At 37.6% G+C, this 18105-nt stretch overlaps 1 protein-coding gene across 2 annotated transcripts in view; it reads right to left on the bottom strand.

Moving 5' to 3' along the window:
- Positions 1-4736: 4736 nt before the first annotated feature.
- Positions 4737-18105, bottom strand: part of LOC109050310 (B-cadherin-like) — a 31895-nt gene continuing 18526 nt past the window's right edge. Inside the window, exons 2-15 of one of the 2 annotated variants that reach the window (XM_042760855.1) lie at positions 16660-16907; positions 15589-15726; positions 15339-15494; positions 13699-13846; positions 13417-13589; positions 13205-13333; positions 12925-13110; positions 11356-11603; positions 7444-7589; positions 7146-7370; positions 6819-7034; positions 6378-6511; positions 5491-5553; positions 4737-5405 (exon numbers count right to left, since the gene is read on the bottom strand). In XM_042760855.1, the coding sequence (XP_042616789.1) occupies positions 5199-5405; positions 5491-5553; positions 6378-6511; positions 6819-7034; positions 7146-7370; positions 7444-7589; positions 11356-11603; positions 12925-13110; positions 13205-13333; positions 13417-13589; positions 13699-13846; positions 15339-15494; positions 15589-15726; positions 16660-16875 (2385 nt within the window). In that variant the 5' untranslated portion in view covers positions 16876-16907 and the 3' untranslated portion in view covers positions 4737-5198. Of the gene's footprint in view, positions 5406-5490; positions 5554-6377; positions 6512-6818; positions 7038-7145; positions 7371-7443; positions 7590-11355; positions 11604-12924; positions 13111-13204; positions 13334-13416; positions 13590-13698; positions 13847-15338; positions 15495-15588; positions 15727-16659; positions 16908-18105 lie in introns of both variants that reach the window. The other variant, XM_042760854.1, reaches the window with a different exon arrangement.

An 18105-nucleotide genomic window follows, 5' to 3' on the forward strand; every position in this document is an offset into this window, starting at 1 on the left:
TAAGACACCGCAAAAAAGAAAGATGAAAAATAAAGTGCTAGATGTAAAAATCAGTAAGACAACTGAACTACGAGATGAGGATATTCAAGATACAAGTGACAGTTATTCGTCTGAATGCAGTGAGAGTCTTTCTCAAGGTGAACTTAATGTACGTAGTTATGATCTTGAAGACATTAAATTGTTTCTCAGGTTAACAAAAAATAAAAGAGGTGTAAAAGTGCAAGAATATTTTCCTGATTTGAAACAATTTGTGGATCGGGATTCATTTACAAATAAAGAAGCGTATAGATTGAAGAAAATAGTGAGGAACATAAATATCGCTCACAATAATGATGTTGTATAAGTGGAAGAAAAGGAATAATTTTTCCTGTTGGTATGGCGTATTGGTTTCTTTCTCTTTCTTTGCCTTCATTATGAATGAAATTCATATTGCATCTATGAATTTTAATGGGGCAAAAAATTTGAAAAAAGAGTGCACATTTTTGAGGAAATTGAGCAGAAAAATATAGACATAACTTTTTTACAGGAAATTCATAGTAGTGTGGAGAATGAGGTTGACTGGATGAACGAATTTAGTGGATTATCCGTTCTAAGTCATTACTCAGATATAAGTGGTGGGGTGGCTGTTTTATTTAATAAAAAGTTTAAACCAACTTCGTATGATGTAGCTGAAGTTGTGAAAGGCAGACTGTTAAAAGTTAGAGCTTCTTATGAAAAGTTTGTTTTTATTTATGTTTATATTCCAACGGCACCTATAGAAAGATTACTTTTTTTGGATACTCTTTGTGCAACACTAAAAGATTGCGGTTCTGAAGATTTTCTTCTTTTGGGCGGTGATTTTAATTGTACTGAGTTGGATATAGACAGAAATCATGTTGAACCTCATATGGCTTCACGTAAGAGGTTAATTCATCTGATTGAGAAATATGATTTATGTGACATTTGGAGAATGATAAATGGTAATGAAAAACAATACACATGGGCCCACATGCGTGATAATTATATATCACTGGCAAGATTAGATAGATTTTATGTATTTAAACATCATTTAAATTTATTTAACAAATGTTTTATCATGCCTTTGTCTTTTACTGATCATAGTATGGTAAGTATGGTAAATTAATAGTATGTAAATTAATAGATGGTAAGTATAGTATGGTAAATTAATAGATTTACAAAAGTTGTATCAATCCTCGGGTGATAGTAATATTTTGGAAACTTGTTTTAGGAAAAAAGCTGAACTTAAAGAGCTATTAGAGTTTAAGGCACAAGGTGCTTTAGTTTGTGCTCATTTTTTAAACATTGATCAGATGGATGCACCTTCCAAGTATTTCTTTGGTCATGAGAAGAAAAATGGGCAGAAACGTTTAATTCATGCCCTACGTTCTGAGGATGGCAATTTGTTATATAATCCCAGACAGATTCGTGATGTAGCAATGAGTTATCAATCCCTGTACAAAAGTGAACTTAAGCCGGAAAATAAAGGAAAATCTCCTTTTCTAGAGGATTTACCAAAGATCTCAGAGGAGTCTAGTGAAGAACTGGAATGTAGTCTAACCCTGGAAGAGCTGTACAAGGCACTCCATGATATGGAGTCCGGGAAAGCTCCAGGTATAGATGGGCTTCCAGTGGACTTTCTGAAGGTTTTCTGGTCGGATTTAGGAGCTGACCTGCTAGAGGTATTCAACGACAGTTTGCTGAAGGGTGGGCTACCGTTGAGTTGCCGAAGGGCAGTAGTTACTCTCCTTCTGAAAAAGGGGGATCTTTCGGAGATCAAGAATTGGAGGCCGGTATCACTTCTGTGCAGTGATTATAAATTACTTTCTAAAACTTTGGCTAAGAGAATGACTAAGGTAATGACACAGGTGATCCATTCAGATCAATCGTACTGTATACCTGGTAGGTCAATATTTGACAATATTTCTTTAATTAGAGATGTTATACAGGTTTCCAAACTATTTAATATTAACTGTGGTCTGTTGTCTCTTGACCAAGAGAAAGCTTTTGATCGGGCTGAGCATGAATTTTTATGGAATATTTTAGAAGCTTTTGGTTTTAATGAAAATTTTCTAAACATGATTAAAATTCTTTATAGTGACATAGAGAGTATAATTAAAATTAATGGTGGCTTATGTGCTCCGTTCAAGGTCAAAAGAGGTATTAGACAAGGATGTTCGTTATCTGGAATGTTGTATTCTCTTGTCACTGAACCCCTTCTTCAAAAAATCAGGAAGAATTTAGATGGTTTCAAGATACCTTTATGTGAATTTGATTTTTGTTTATCAGCTTATGCTGATGATCTCATAATAGTAATTAACAAACAAAGTGATATACATGTTTTATCTAGACTGATAGAGGATTTTGGAAAATGGTCATCAGCAAAAGTCAACTGGAAAAAAAGTGAAGCGTTTTTATTAGGAGATTGGAGGGAAGGGAAACCAAGTCTTCCTGAAGGTTTGTGCTGGAATAGGTGGGGTTTGAAATATTTAGGGTTTTTTTTTAGAAGATGATAATTTGTTACAAAAGAATTGGGATGGTGTATTACAAAAAGTTAAAGGACGTTTAGATAAATGGAAGTGGCTTCTACTCAACATGTCCTATAGGGGTAGAACGCTTATTGTAAATAATTTGGTTGCCTCGTTTTTATGGCACAGACTGGTTTGTATTGATCCTCCTGTGAATCTAATAGCCGAAATTCAAGCGGCTTTAGTTGATTTTTTTTGGGACAAATGTCACTGGATTCCACAGAGTATTTTATTTCTACCTAAGGAAGAAGGAGGCCAGGGTTTGATTCACTTCACAGCAGGATTGCAGCTTTCCGACTGCACTTTTTACAAAGACTTCTTGATGGACCGATGAATGTGAGTTGGAGAGCAATCAGTTGTGCCCTACTTAAGACTGCTGGAAACTTCGGAATGGACAAATCTCTTTTCCCTAATGGACCCTCAGTGTTTGGATCTCTCGAAATTGCCGTTTTTTTATCAACATCTTTTTAAGATCTGGAATCTTTTTCACATTCAAAGAACTGAAATTTTTCTTTCAATTTTTTGGTTACTGAATGAATGATTGATTGTTAATTAATGCATGGTTGTTTGTTTATCTAATTTCCTACCAGGATTTAGTAGGAGTTTACAAGACTCAGGATTTATGTTTTAAAACATTTATTATGTTAAACTGGGCCTGTTTTTCAGAATGTAGAAACTTTTACTGAAAAGCTTGGAATTCGATCTGTTCGTTCAGTTTCTCGTTATCTGAATAAATTAAAAGAAGTATTTACGGATGAAGAAAAATTAATGTTGGAGGAATTCTCTTTAGGGACTAATATCCCTGACAGTGAAGATTTGTTCCTTGTTTGTTAATTCAACCAAAAATTGAAGAGTGTTCGGGATGTTTTATTCAACAAAGGAAGTTTTCATCTGTTGATTTTTTTTCATGTGTTGGAAAAGAGCTGTATAAAATGTGTGTGCTCGTTCTAAACAAAAAAAATTTGAATAATAGAGTTGATACCCCTTGGTGTGCTGTTTTAAAGTTGGCTGTTGAGGTAAGACCTGAATGGAGAGTATTGTACAAGCCACCATTATCAAAAAGAACAGGAGATTTGCAGTGGAGAATCTTGCATGGAGCTGTTGCAGTGAATTCTTTTATTTCAGTTTTAGATCCGAAGAATAAGTCAGGTTGTCCTTTTTGTTTAAAAAAAGAGACTGTGTTTCATGCTTTCATGCAATGTATCAGACTTGGACCTTTGTTTGAGATGGTAGAAAGACTGTGTAATAAGTTTAATGAGTGTTTTTATCCTGAGACTTTTATTTTTGGTTTTAAATATGATCAAAAAAAGCGAGTTGTTTTTCAATTGTTGAATTTTATTTTGGGACAAGCGACGTTGGCAATATACATGAGAAGGAAAAACAAAATAGAGAAAAAAAGCAATGATGATGTTATTTTTGTTTTTAAATCGTTACTTAAAGTAAGAATTTTGATTGATTTCAGATTTTACAAAGCTATGTGTGATCTTTGTACTTTTAAAATGAAATGGTGTAGTTGGGAAGGTCTGTGTAAAATTGATGATGATGATGAGTTATTTTTTTGTTTTTAAATGAATGTTTTTTTCTCTAACAAATTATGATGTGAATTTATAGAATAATGTGTGATTTGGCTAATGGTAAATAAAGTTTTGTTTAAAAATCAAATCAAATCTCTCTCTCTCACAGTCTCTCTTTGTTTTCTCTCTCTCTCTCTCTCTCTCAATTTAATTATCTCTCTCTCTCTCACAGTCTCTCTCTCTCTCTCTCTCACAGTCTCTCTCTCTCCCTCTCTCTCTCTCTCTCACAGTCTCGCTCTCTCCCTCTCTCTCGCTCTCTCTCTCTGTCTCTCTCTCTCTCTCACAGTCTCTCTCTCTCTCTCTCTCTCTCGCTCTCTCACAGTCTCGCTCTCTCCCTCTCTCTCGCTCTCTCTCTCTGTCTCTCTCTCTCTCTCACAGTCTCGCTCTCTCTCTCTCTCTCTCTCTCACAGTCTCGCTCTCGCATAATTTACTGTTCTTGATGTAAGTATATGTAATATGTTTAACAAGGTCACTGTAAAATAAAGTTACCACAGTTTGGCTCAAATGAACAACAATAAAAAATTTGGTCAAAACTAAGATTATTCCATGTTCCAGTTTACTGTGAGAGGTGCTACAGACTGAAAACTTGGAAACAAAAAGAGTAAACGTAATTTGTTTAATAACATATGTAGGACAGAAATAAGACACCAGCAAATATAAAAAAAAGTTTTTGAAAAATTAGTGCTTTTCAAAAATGGTAAATTTACAGTACCCCTCATCCTTTAGATCAATCTTTAATGCCAAAGTTAACAAAAGGTTACAAAAGGCATATACAGTTAAACAGCTTTGGACTGCTGTTTTATAGGTTCTTACCTACTGAGCAACCAGAGCAAATATTCAAAGTCTTTTTAATTGGGAGCTTCATTTAAAGAGGATGAAGAAAGACAAAAAAAACACAACTTAAAAACTGCTCCCAAGAAAAGAAAACATTTCAAAGCAAACAATCTTTTTGTTTATGCTGATGCATGAACAGTGCTATTATTCCAGTTCCAACTTTAAACATAGTATGCAAATCACCAGAGCATGAACTGAACTTTAGAATTCTCATATTTTTTGCACTTATTAACCACCAACATGCCTCTTGCGTGGGGGGGGGGTCTTAATCCTCTCCTCCTCCAAACATGTCTGCCAGCTTTTTAAAGCGTGGACCCCACTTATTGAGGAAGTCATAGTCTTGGTCGTGTCCTGAGCTGGAAGAGTTGAGGGAGCTGAGTGAACCTGCATCTGAGCCTCCTCCTTCATAGTAAAACGTCAGGAGGGAGTCATGGGGGGGTGTTGTAGGGTCGTTATCCACAGCCTTCACATTCTGTGGTACAAAATTGTGTTATTCCAATATTTACACCTTGTTATAAAAAGATATAACAAACACAGACTTTAAACATATCACTTACATCATCAATGAACGTCCCAATCTGTCTGTCCAAGCCACGATGCAACACACTCAGATCATAATCCTGTGCAGAAAGAGTGTTAGATATGAAAGAACTGCAAAGAGGAAACCAACTACTACACCGTAGTACTGTCACCGATGGAGTTTTGGTTCCTTGCCGCTGTCTCCTCTGGCTTGCTTAGTTGGGGACACTTCATTTCCAGCGATATTCTTGACTTGATTGCACAGATACTGTTTAAACTGAACTGAGCTGGAAGATGACATCACTAAATTCAATGATGAACTGCCTTTAACTGAAAAATTTGTGTTTATTATTGTCATTTTGCATTACTGACACACTATTTTCCTAATTAATGTTGTTCAGTTGCTTTGACACAATCTGTATTGTTAAAAGTGCTATATAAATAAAGGTGATTTGACTTGACTACTACACAGCATGCAGAAGGTCAGTATATAGTCTCAAGCTTTTTTTCCCAAACATCAAGCTATCAACATCAAGTCAAAGTCATCGCAAGCTACTACAAATGTAACTGCACACAAGTTGGACCCATTGACACCTGAATGTTAAGTTTACATGGAACCCAAACCAAAAACCATTTTTATAAGATGGCTATGCTTATGGACTATGACTATGGAACTCCGTAACAAGTATTTCACAAAGCTTCAAAAATGCTTATAATGCAAAAAGATGTTAAGAAAAAGACAGATTTGTACATGATACTTGAACACTGCAGCCAAGATTTGACTGGAATATATATAAATAAGTAAATAAAATCAAGTAACATCAAATAACAGGTTGCTTGACTGTCAATATTTTGTTTCAAATATAACCAAACATTATGAATTCAGCCATCAAAAACTGATAAATTTATTCAAGTTAAAACCAACCTGATTGTCGTCTTCTCCACCGCCTTCCTCATCATCAGAGCAGATGTTGTCTCTTGCATCATCTTCAGGATGGAGTGGTTCTTTTTTGGTACTGCTTTTCCTCCTCAGGAACAAAAGCAGAAGACAAACAAGCACTGTGGTACAAGAAACAACATAACTTACTGTTCAATAGCAAACTTTCAAATTGAGTAGTAGTAAGGAATTAAACTGAAAAGTCCATTTCTGCAGTATAGTTTATTTACACCAACTGTCTATATGCACACAACACCTGGAAGACCAACTACGGTTGCTAAAATGATCAGTATACAGAGCATACACTTACACTATGCCCACTGCATTGACTATGACAACCAAGTAAACCAGCTGCAATTAATTTCTTTAGCCTCATTTGATTTGACTGCCAGATGTTATGACACATAATACATGAGAGAAACTACATACACAGCAGAGCCAAGATTCCTCCCAGGATCCGAAGCACTCCAGATAGTGACATCTCTGCTAACCGTTTGTCAGTACACTGGAATTCATCTCCTATGCAGTCACACACAGTTGCTTGAATGGAGCTGTCCTGATACAGCTTATGTCGATCAAACACTCTCAGGACTACATTGTATGCCCCCTGCTCCAATTGAGACTTGAGATGCAGAAAAACACCAGCTGCTAAAATGGGCACATTATAATTGTTAGACGTGTAGCCACTACCAACCAGCCAGCCATTTTAATGTGAAACAATTAGTTGAATTTCTTAAAACATTAGAAACTGCTCACATGTTTCATTCATTGTGGTGGACCATTTTTTACTGGTTTCTCCTCGGGTCTCAACGATAAAGGGTGCAGCATGAGGAGGTCCATCTTTGTCCGTTACAGAGAGAAGAACTGGGGCTGATCCACGATTGCAAACTGTTATATTCCTTTCATTAATAACAGGAGCGTTGTCATTTACATCCTCCAATTCAATTATCACGGTTCCTGTGCCAGTTGCTGGAGATGTTGCTGCACACAAGCACAAACATATTAGAAAAAGGCTATGCTGCATGAATGCCTTCTACCTAGAAACACAAATTACCGTCATCATCCACGGCCAAAATGGTAGCTCTGTATTTTCCATCTTTGACATAAGCAGACTCTCTATCCATAAGTGTTCTGACTTTAATCACTCCAGTTTCTGGAGACACACTGAGCCAACCAGCAGGATCACTGCCCATTTTATACCTAGAAGGAACAAAAACTGGTTTGACAAGACATGGAGATTTAAAAATGTGAAGTTTAAAGGGGTCCTATTATGCTTTTTCACTTTTTCAACTTTAGTTAGTCTGTAATGTTGCTGTATGAGCATAAAAAGATTTGCAAAGTTACAAAGCTCAAAGTCCACTTCAAAAGGAGATATTTTATTTAACAGAAATCACTTTTCAAGGAGTTCCGGAAATGGCGCCTGAGGAGTGGACGTGCGCGCGTTTCACTCCCATAAACTTTTCAGTTTTGTCTTATAAACCTCAGTGCTTTTGTCAGCATCTGACAGTTTTTGTTTACCAACTGTTTTGGTACTTCAATCACTTTTGAAATGTCCAAAGGAAGGGGCAAACAGGTCGATAAAGACCGAGAAGGAACTCTCTCGCTGAGTGCTAGCATCACGCTAGCCGAGATCACTGCTTTGCATGAAGATCTTAGAGCCTCAATCGCCACAGATTTCAAAGAATCTTTTGAAAGTTTTGCAGCCAAACTAGATATCATTCAATCCACAGTGGCTGACCATGATCTGCGCATCGGCAATTTCGAATCCGGCACTACAGAGATTAGTCAGCAGCTTGAACAACTCGAAGCTACATGTTCGCCACTCCAGAAAGATAATGAGTGGCTTAAGGCTAAAGTCTCAGATCTTGAGAGCCGCAGCCGACGCCAAAATATTTGAATTCTGGGCTTACCCGAGTCAATTGAAGGGCCGCGTCTAACGGCTTTTTTCTCTCAGCTTCTGGTCGATGTCCTTGGTTCCCGGGTTTTAACCTCCCCGCCTGAGCTGGACAGAGCTCATCGTAGCCTCACACCTAAACCCGCGCCAGGGCAGAGATCACGACCCATCATTCTCCGATTGCATCGCTTTCAAGTGAAGGATTTGGTAATCCGTGAATCTCACAAAAAGGGTGAGCTGCTGTATGATGGCCACAAGATTCGGAGGGTCATCTCAGAAACCTGGTCTTGTTCATAGTACTTGTTATTTAAGTCCCTGATGAGTATTAAGGCACCATGTGGTGTTCTGAAATTCACCAGTTGGAATGTTAAGGGACTGAATTCTCCAGTGAAGTGAAATAAAGTTCTTAATTATTTGAAATATTTGAATACTAGCATAGACTTTATTCAGGAAACACACCTTAGGCCTGAAGATCATCTAAGAATTAGAAAGGGCTGGGTAGGTCAACTTTATCATTCTAGTTTCCAAAGTAAGTCTCGAGGTGTAGCTATTCTCATCCATAAATCTGTTCCTTTTTCTGTCGCTGAGGTAATCTCAGACCCTAATGGGCGTTTTATTTTTCTTAGAGGTCAGATTAACGGAGTCCGTTTGATTTTGGCAAATATATACGGTCCTAATTGGGATGATGAGGCTTTTTTCAAAAAAGTGTTGTTTCCTCTCCTTGATCTGTATTCCAACCAACTAATTCTGGGTGGGGATTTTAACTGTTGTTTAGACCCTCTTCTAGACCGTTCCTCATCTAGGCCCTGCGCCTTGTCTAAATCTGGCAGGATTATCCGGCTATTTATGGAGCAATATGCGGTTTCTGATGTTTGGCGTTTTTTAAATTCTAATACAAAACAATTCTCCTTCTTTTCCCCTGTTCATCATTCTTTCTCCCATATTGACTACTTTTTGGTTTATAATAAATTGCTCCCACTGGTTAGTTCATGTATTTATAATAATATTGTAATTTCGGATCATGCTGCTGTTACTTTTGACCTTGCCCTTCCAGGTCTCTCAATATCTCTATCCCCTTGGCGCTTTAATTCCTTACTTCTTAATGATCCTGATTTTATAGCTGTTATTAACGATCATATTGACCTTTTTATTTCACCCTTCCATTCATCTAACTTAGTCAATTCCCCTTCTTGGCTGCATATTGAGAATGCCTCATGTAATAAGTCTTCCTCTTTGGCCTCCCTTTTATGCCTCCCATGTACAAAGACCCTAATTAAATATTCAAATAATATAATTGTAAAAAACAGTTTTAAAATCTGGACCCAATTTGTGCGTCATTTTAGTCTTCATAATACCCCTTTATTATCCCCAATACACTCCAATCCTTTGTTCTACCCTTCCATCCTGGACAATGCGTAAGTTATTCTCTGATAACCTTCGCATCATCTGGTCCCAAGACATTGGCACTGATATCAATGAGGAGACATGGAAAGAGGTCTTGATTAGAGTTAACTCCTCTTCTCTCTGTGCACGTCACAGGCTTATACAGTGCAAGGTGGTACACAGGGCACATTGGTCAAAGAACAGACTAGCTTGCATTAACCCCTCTATTGACCCGAGTGTGACAGGTGTCATTCTGGTCCAGCTACTTTAATCCATATGTTCTGGTCCTGTCCTGCCCTGTCTACTTTTTGGAGGCTAATTTTTGTTTCATTGTCAGCCATTACCTCTGTCGATATTCAGCCTTCTCCAATTACTGGTTTATTCGAGGTTCTCCCACCTGGCCTCTTTTTGCCTTTGCATTTTTCAGACTTTGTAGCCTTTTTAACCCTTTTGGCTAGGCGTTTAATTCTCCTGAACTGGAAAAGCCCTCATCCTCCGTCGCACAACCGCTGGGTAAAGGATGTTCTTTACTTTATGAGGTTAGAGAAAATGAGGTACTCTCTTCACCGACCTAGCACTTTTTTCGTTAAACTCTGGCAAACATGTCCAACATGTCCAAACTCTCCAGCGTGACCCTGTTCTTTGTGATTGAGTCCCCCCTCAGCCCCCGCCCCCAGTTTTGTTTTGGATACTATCTATGTACAGCTTGACCAACATACTGTAGAACTGCATTTGCTGTATGTAGGATTGCACTAGGTGTTTTTTTGAGGTATTTGTTCACTGCTACATGTGGTGGTGTTGTTTTCCTGTGTTCTTGCAATGTTTGTATTCTTTTGTAAGTATTTTAAAATGTATAAATAAAACATAAAAAGAAAGAAAGAAAGAAATCACTTTTTAAAAACTACAACGAACGACTCGTTTGGACTACAAAGCATATTTTCCGGGATTTGTGACATCACAAAGATCGACAAATGGGAGGAGACCTGGTTGAGCTGCACTAGAGAAGGCAACGAGTGTTATCACTATGTCGGAGACACGCTAGCTTTTCCAAGGCAGACAAGCTTAGAGTGATTACAATCATCCGGGTTTATATCACGCTCAAATTGATTTGATTTTGATGCAATATTTACACTGAAGCTATGTTAAGGGGCATGACATTTCCCGACCAGGCGCCGAGTGCTTCCAGTCACAACACAGACTGGCCCAGCTAACCAATCACAACACATTTCGTATTTCAGAAGGCGGGCCATTTGATACAGGAACTATTCAAGCCGTTCATGCCAGACTGGGGAGAAAGGTGTTGTAATAATGTAAAATATATGAAAAATGTTTTTCGAACAACCTAGTATGAGAGCCTGTTCTAGTACACCCCCACAACAAAATCAAGACTTTGTAAAAGAGCATAATAGGACCCCTTTAAAGTATGTGCTGTAGGTTTTATGGCTGGGTAGAAGAGATTTAAAGTCGGAAGGTGGTTCTCAACAGTTATACTAGTGAAGTGAATTTAGTCAGTCTTCTAAGCATTCACACCTAAACTGTTTGAATATTAGAGCATGTAAAAGAAAAGGTCTGAAATCATGAAGAGCACATTTACTGAAGTCCATTGGAATTTTGTTCACTATAAAACATGGAAACCTCTAGAGAAATCAGTCAGAAAAGGAAATTATTCAAATATATTTTGTGACTTACATTATCTTTATCTGTGGTTTTCCAGTGTCTGGATCAGTGGCTATATAAGTAACCAATTCAGTATCAACTGGTGTATCTTCAGGTTTGAAGATAATCTTCTCTTTTGGATTAAACTCAGGAGGTTCATTTACATCCTCTACATTCACTGTGACCGTGGCAGTGGATGTGGACAAAGAACCAACGAATGGATCATCATTCTCAACAATCACAGACAGAACATATTGCTTGGTCTTCTCAAAGTCCAGGGGCTAAATGGAAGAGAAAGTGTCTTTTACGAAGGTATGTCATCACAACCAGTTGTCTGGGCAAACACAGGAGCAACCACTTATCTATAATATAGAATTGGATTGCTCATGACGTCATAAAATTGAAGCTGCTGCGCCGCCATATTGGTAATCCCTAGTGTGCGTAAACGTTCTATTGAATTAATAGGAAATTGTATGATTTTAATAAGAAAACATGACATAACAAGTCAGCGTTTTTAAATCTGAAGCATCTCTGTACATTCTTGCAATGCAAACACCCTAGGCATGTAAACGGTTATTTTTTTAAATGTCTGGAACTTCCCCTACTTATTAAAAAGTTATGTTACAGTACATTACAGTAACGAACATCATGAACATGATGAACATCAGATGGACACGACCTCAACATATAAAACAAAACACAAAGTGCTCATTCTGAAATCTGAAGAAAGATTTATTCTTTGTATACCTTTACTTGCCTTGTACAGTTATTCATTGTTTATATAATTTAGTTATAGTGTTTTTATTCGTTATTCGGCGCTAAGTGCAAATGTTTCAACTATGATTTCATTAACAGCATTCATTTTGAAGCAGGTAATGATTCAAACGGTTGTTAAAACAGTTATTAATTTAGCATACAATATTTTACATGTAAACAGTAGGCCTAACGTTACTGCTAGTAAACGTATTTGCGCGATCATGGAGAGTCTGAAATAGATGTTGCTCAATCATGACATTAAAAATATACACATCATAATTTATTCAGATAAATAACTTACTATACACAGTATGGATTTAAAGACATTTAAAGGCTTTATTTCTAAGATAGTAAATTAAGCTTTTCAGTTCAGTATATAGCAATATTAACAGATGCTTTTGTATTATTCATTGTAATATATTCAAATCCATTTCTGATACTAATACGTTTATGTTTAATAATTCCTGAATAATTATGTTCATAGAGAAATAAGCTATATTTTGTGTTTGATCGTTACCTGTCATCAGTGAGCAGCAGACACACCCACCTAAACGGTTTAAATATATCGCTTATACTGCCCCAAAAGACCGTAAACACTGCAGATAACATCTGAAGTAAACATTAATTTACATACACATAACATAAAAACTAGTCCCGTTCGACTGATTTGCTTCAATCGGGTGATTTTAGTTCAGCGGTTTGAATGTGACTCAATGGTGCTCTCTGCCGGTAGGGATTAGTAAGATGGCGGATCGAACACTTCCGGTGGCTTCACTGCCTGCTGGCAGTTTAGAACGTGATGAGCGATCCAGTGATATATAGATCAGTGGGAGCAACACACAGTACCTTTACAGTGGTGATGATGCCCTCCAGCTGGCTGGGTCCAGTACTGACATTGAAAAACCCACCCTCGTCACCACTAATAATGCGATACTTGGTTGACCAGGCCGGTGATCCAACTTCATCTCCATCAGAAACTGTAAGTTTGGTCACAACATGGCCTACTTCATTCTCTGGGATGGATACGACGTGCTAAAAGATATGTATGGTGTGTGTATATAAGAATTAATGAGTTCAAACACCTACAAGTGGTAGAGTAAAACCGTTCTAAATAAATATACATTACCGAAGTTTGCTCAAACTGAGGAGGGTTATCATTGCTGTCAGTAATTGTAATAACAGCTGTGCCAGTGGTTGACAAACCGTTTCCTTCCATGTCAGCAGCCACAATTAACAAAGTATATCTGGGCCATTGCTGAAAAGAAACATAGCTGATGAATTTGTTTACATGAAGTCATTTTATTACCACTTTGAAATTCATCAAATGTCACTTCTCACCTCTCTGTCCATGCCTGTTTCTCGCACACGAATGGTTCCAGATACAATGTTGATATCAAACATGTTCGGTTTTGGAAATGGCGGCTCTTGGCTGACAAATGTGTAGTAGACTACACCGTTGTGCGTTTCTGGGTCATCTGCATCAGTGGCTGTGACTGTCATAAACTCATAATCTTTGATGAGAAAATAAAGATTAATTAGGTGGTAAAGTCTGCAGAGGCATTTGAAGGGGGAAAAAACAGCTAAAAGCCATTTTATTGAGAAACTGCACCATACACCTACCTTTTTCAGCAGCTTCAGGAACATGTCCATTAAAAGGATTTTGAGTAAACACAGGCTTATTATCATTTTGGTCAATCACATTGATGAGAATTTCCATTGGACTTTCTTCTAGATTAATCACATCTTGTCCTACAGCATGAGCTATAAGCTAAAGAAATGAGAAGACTTTTGGGCGTTAATGGGCAAATAATGAATGAGTTTAATGTGTTTAGTCCATGTCTATTAACTTTAGGGGCTTTCGCACCACATAGCTCAAGGAACTTAGTTCTAGGAATTAGCCCGCAGGGTCGTTCCTTGAGAACCAATTTCTCCTTCGGGTTTCCCTGGTTGCATTTGCACCAGCAGCAGGAACTGTGAAGCAGCTGACAGCGACGTCTTTTTGTGTGGCATTTACAAATGTCAACAACCAATGAATGGAGGATGCTGCGATTAGAGCGGTTTTTGTTGTCTGTTGTGGGTTTTGTGATAACAGAATGTAAATGCACAATTTATGCAATTAAAAGAGCAAAACGTTGGGCTAAGAAACTACATTTCTTATGACAACTTGCAGTGTTACATATTGCAGCTGAGAAAAGAACAACACTGAAGACAACATGTAAATGCCTTTATCACTGTTTTCCATCTGTTATGGAAATTTTTCATTTTGTTAATCTTTCATTGATTGCATTCATCTCATTTAAGTATCTTTTTAACATACAATGATCAAGATAGTATATATAGTCCATAGGGACATTGAGTTCTTTTATGTAACTTGTGCACGTAACTGCTTTAGGTTGAAAAACAACATTTAAGGGGAAACTGTGTACCAGGGATGGGCAGTTTTGAGAGTAACCAGACATCTACCATGTAATGTGCATGAGGTGTGCATGTGTTATGTGGTGATGTGCACTGAGCTACATGATTGGCTCAAAGGTCCTAATCTGTCCTTCAATGTATCTTTTTACATACTATAAAAAGTGGGCTGTGAGTCTATGTGTTATCTCTTTGCACACAGTCTCAAGCTGTGTGTAAACCAGATCATTCTCTGCAGAGAATTAAAGCAATACAAAGACAAATCTCTGTTTGGTTTTTCATTCTCAGTCTCTACAAATTGTTATTGAATTAGAATTTCCATGACACATCTTTGTGGAGTAAATGAGTTTACATGGCTTTTTTTTTTTTTAAATACTGGGTAGTCGGTGTTTCATGTGCATTTGGCCAATTACTTCACTGATAGTTCCTATAGAACTGTTTGTTTTAGACCGTACTCTGAAGTAGGAGCCAATTTAGTTCCCTCACACAATCCTGGAACTAAAACAGTTCCTAGGTCCTGTGATGCAAACACACCAAAAAGCGAGTACTTCTGCCAGTACTTTTCATAGTTCTAGGAGCTATGAAAAGGTTCCTCTTGTGCGAAAGCCCCTTGAGACACTGACACTCAAGGGTAGTCCTAAAGAAAACTGACTTAATCTTTAGTAGATATACAAATTTAAAACGCAAGGCCTCATGCAAACACATGACAAGAAAACTGTGTCAAGCCATTTCATCTGATTAAAAGAGGAGAGTTTTCAAAGAATTAGGAATGATCAGACAGTTTAGTGCTAAAATACACCAAGAACTAAATGTTGATTTTAAACGTTATGAGACTAAAATCAACTCACTCTGTATGAAGCTTTTTTTTCTCTGTTGAGTGGCTGAGTGACAAAGAGATTCCCTGATGATTTTTCAACAGTGAAAATCCCCTTTGGGTCCTGATCTGCTCCTTCACCTGTGATGCTGTATACCATTTGAGTTTCCTCTGCAAAGTCTGACTTTATCTAAACACAGAAAGCAATAAGAGAAAGCCAATAACAGGCAAACCTCTCTCTCACACATCTAATTCTGAACAGTTCTTTCATGATTTCTACTCACCTTCCCAATCTTCATTGGGAATGGACCTCTGCTATTCTCAGATACATGGAACGGAGGAATAACCCAATCTCTCTTTGCTCTCTTTGCTCCCGTTGAAGACTTCGAAAAAGTCAGAACCTGATCAGAGAACGATTCGATCTAAAAATATTAGTTAAATATGTTAGTAAAAGACACTGAATGACCATTTTTGTTTACAATTAAAGAGTGCAGATTTTGTAGTAGTAAATATGAAAAACAACATTTGCTCATTTCTGTGCATGACCAAGGAACTCAAAACTTTTAAACATCGAATGCGATTATCATGCACATCTAGTCAGTAAAGCTGATTCTGTGATTAGTAGTTAATCCCCATCACGTGCTTTTAAATGTAGCAGCATTTACTACATAGAGCCGTAGTTCACTGACAAGTTACACAATATCACATTCATTATCGTCGATGTATCGCCTTCGATAATGAAAATGATATTGCATAGCTTGTCAGCGAACTACGGCTTTGTGTAGTAAATGCTGCTCCATCTGAAAGGACGTGATAGAGATTAACTACTAAACACAGAACCGGCTTTACTGACTAGATGTGCATCATAATCGCATTCGATTATCTGCACAGCCCTAGCTACTAACTACTAAGATTGTTCTGGTAAAAACAGTATTAATAAATGGGGAGTCAAATTTTGGGCCGCCATTTAATAAACTAATTTAGGGTAAATTGAGAACCTTTTGTTTCCTAGCTTGATGTGCATTATTCCACTATGTATAATAAATGGAGCAGAATATAGAACAAAGTTTAGGAAATCTTAGGCTTTAGGTTTTAGCACTGCATAAATGAAACATCTGCAGACTCATTTTGTGTTTATGAGACCAATGAGCTGCGACAAATCACATTCATCAGTATGGATGGAAAACTCAATGAATTTAGCAAGTCTTCAATAATTAATTGTTATCATATACAGAACTTAATAACCATCCATTTGAAGTACCACAGTAAAGTACCACACAAAAACTGAAATGCCCAGTAGAGGTCAGGCTTGCACTATATTGAACAGCAGCTTCTTGCATGAAATGTGTTTGTACCTCTGGGAAGGAGATGTTCATGACCCGATCCATGTGATGTTCCTTATGATGGTGGATACACTCAACTTTGACAGATACAGTGTGCTTCTCGCCACTGGAGTCCCAACCGTGCACAGAAAACACCTTGTGGCCTTCATGAAGAGTCACTTGTCTCTTCAGCATTACAGTCCCATCCGTGTTCACATCAAACCGTTTGTCAACGGACTGAAAGAGCATTCTTGTTCTTCCATTGCAGTTATTGAAAGTTACTGAAAGTTAAAGAAAATAGTAAATTTATGATGCTTACAGCAACACAGCCTCACTTCTTCACAACTTTTAATCCATCAAAAGTTTCAAACCAATAAACCAACAGTTGTTGTTTAAGCATAAGGGGAAGCTACTTGCCAAGTTTGTTTTTCCACCCACAATAATAATTGTTTAAAAGGGTCATCGGATGTCCATTTTCCACAAGTTGATATGATTCTTTAGGGTCTTAATGAAAAGTCTGTAATAGTTTGGTTAAAATTTCTCAATGGTAGTGTAAAACAACACCTTTTTTACCTTACCATTTTCCTTAATGTTAATGAGCTCTGCTGACCCCACCCCTCTCTTCCGAGCTGCTCTCAGAGACTTTTTACTTTAGCCGCATTCATCATGAAACTTGCTAATTAGCACATTATTAGGAAAGGCGATTTGCAAAGATTCATTAAAAACCTTATACTCACTTTTTCTGTAGGTGAAGCTGGACTATGAATGATTCACGCGAACATAGACGCATTTAGGTAGATTGGGGGCGCATTCCCTTCAGAAACAAATGAAATCCACTGCGTCTTCAGCGGGTCAGATGTCGGGAGTAAATGATGACTGCTGTGTTCATTATTACATCCAACAACAGAACACCTCAATCACTTAGGAGTCATTCTTGTCTACATCTACTCCGGTGGTGAAACAATGGCGGACTGACGACAGTCACTCAGGGCGGGTCTAAGGTAAGACGCCAGTCCAGTCAGTGCTGAAACGCTACTGTCAATCAAACTATCATGGGAGGGGCCTGTTTTTGTGACATCACACAGACAGGCATCTGAGATCAGCTCGATTTGAGAAAGGGGTAAAATATTAGGACAGGACTAGTTTTACAGGGGGTCATTAGAGAAATTTGGGTATCACAGACGTACTTGGTGATTTTAATCCCGTCTGAATCTGCCACGTCTGTGTTTTTCTCACACAACCTCTGTAATAATTCCAGAGCAAATTACCTACTGTTTTTTAGCAAACTCAGTGATCCTCTCAGAAAACGAATCACGTCCGAATGCGAATGTCTGTAATTGCCGGTGATATTTTTTTATTAATGCATTTCCTTGTGTGTTTTGGACAACGTGAATTACCGTAAATGCTATTACTGCACACATGTTTGATATATTTGACTCCCAGCAAAGAAATAAAAAAATAATAATAATAAAATTAAGA

The sequence above is a fragment of the Cyprinus carpio genome, chromosome A7 (genome assembly GCF_018340385.1).
Source record: "Cyprinus carpio isolate SPL01 chromosome A7, ASM1834038v1, whole genome shotgun sequence".
In the NCBI taxonomy this organism is placed as follows: domain Eukaryota; kingdom Metazoa; phylum Chordata; class Actinopteri; order Cypriniformes; family Cyprinidae; genus Cyprinus; species Cyprinus carpio.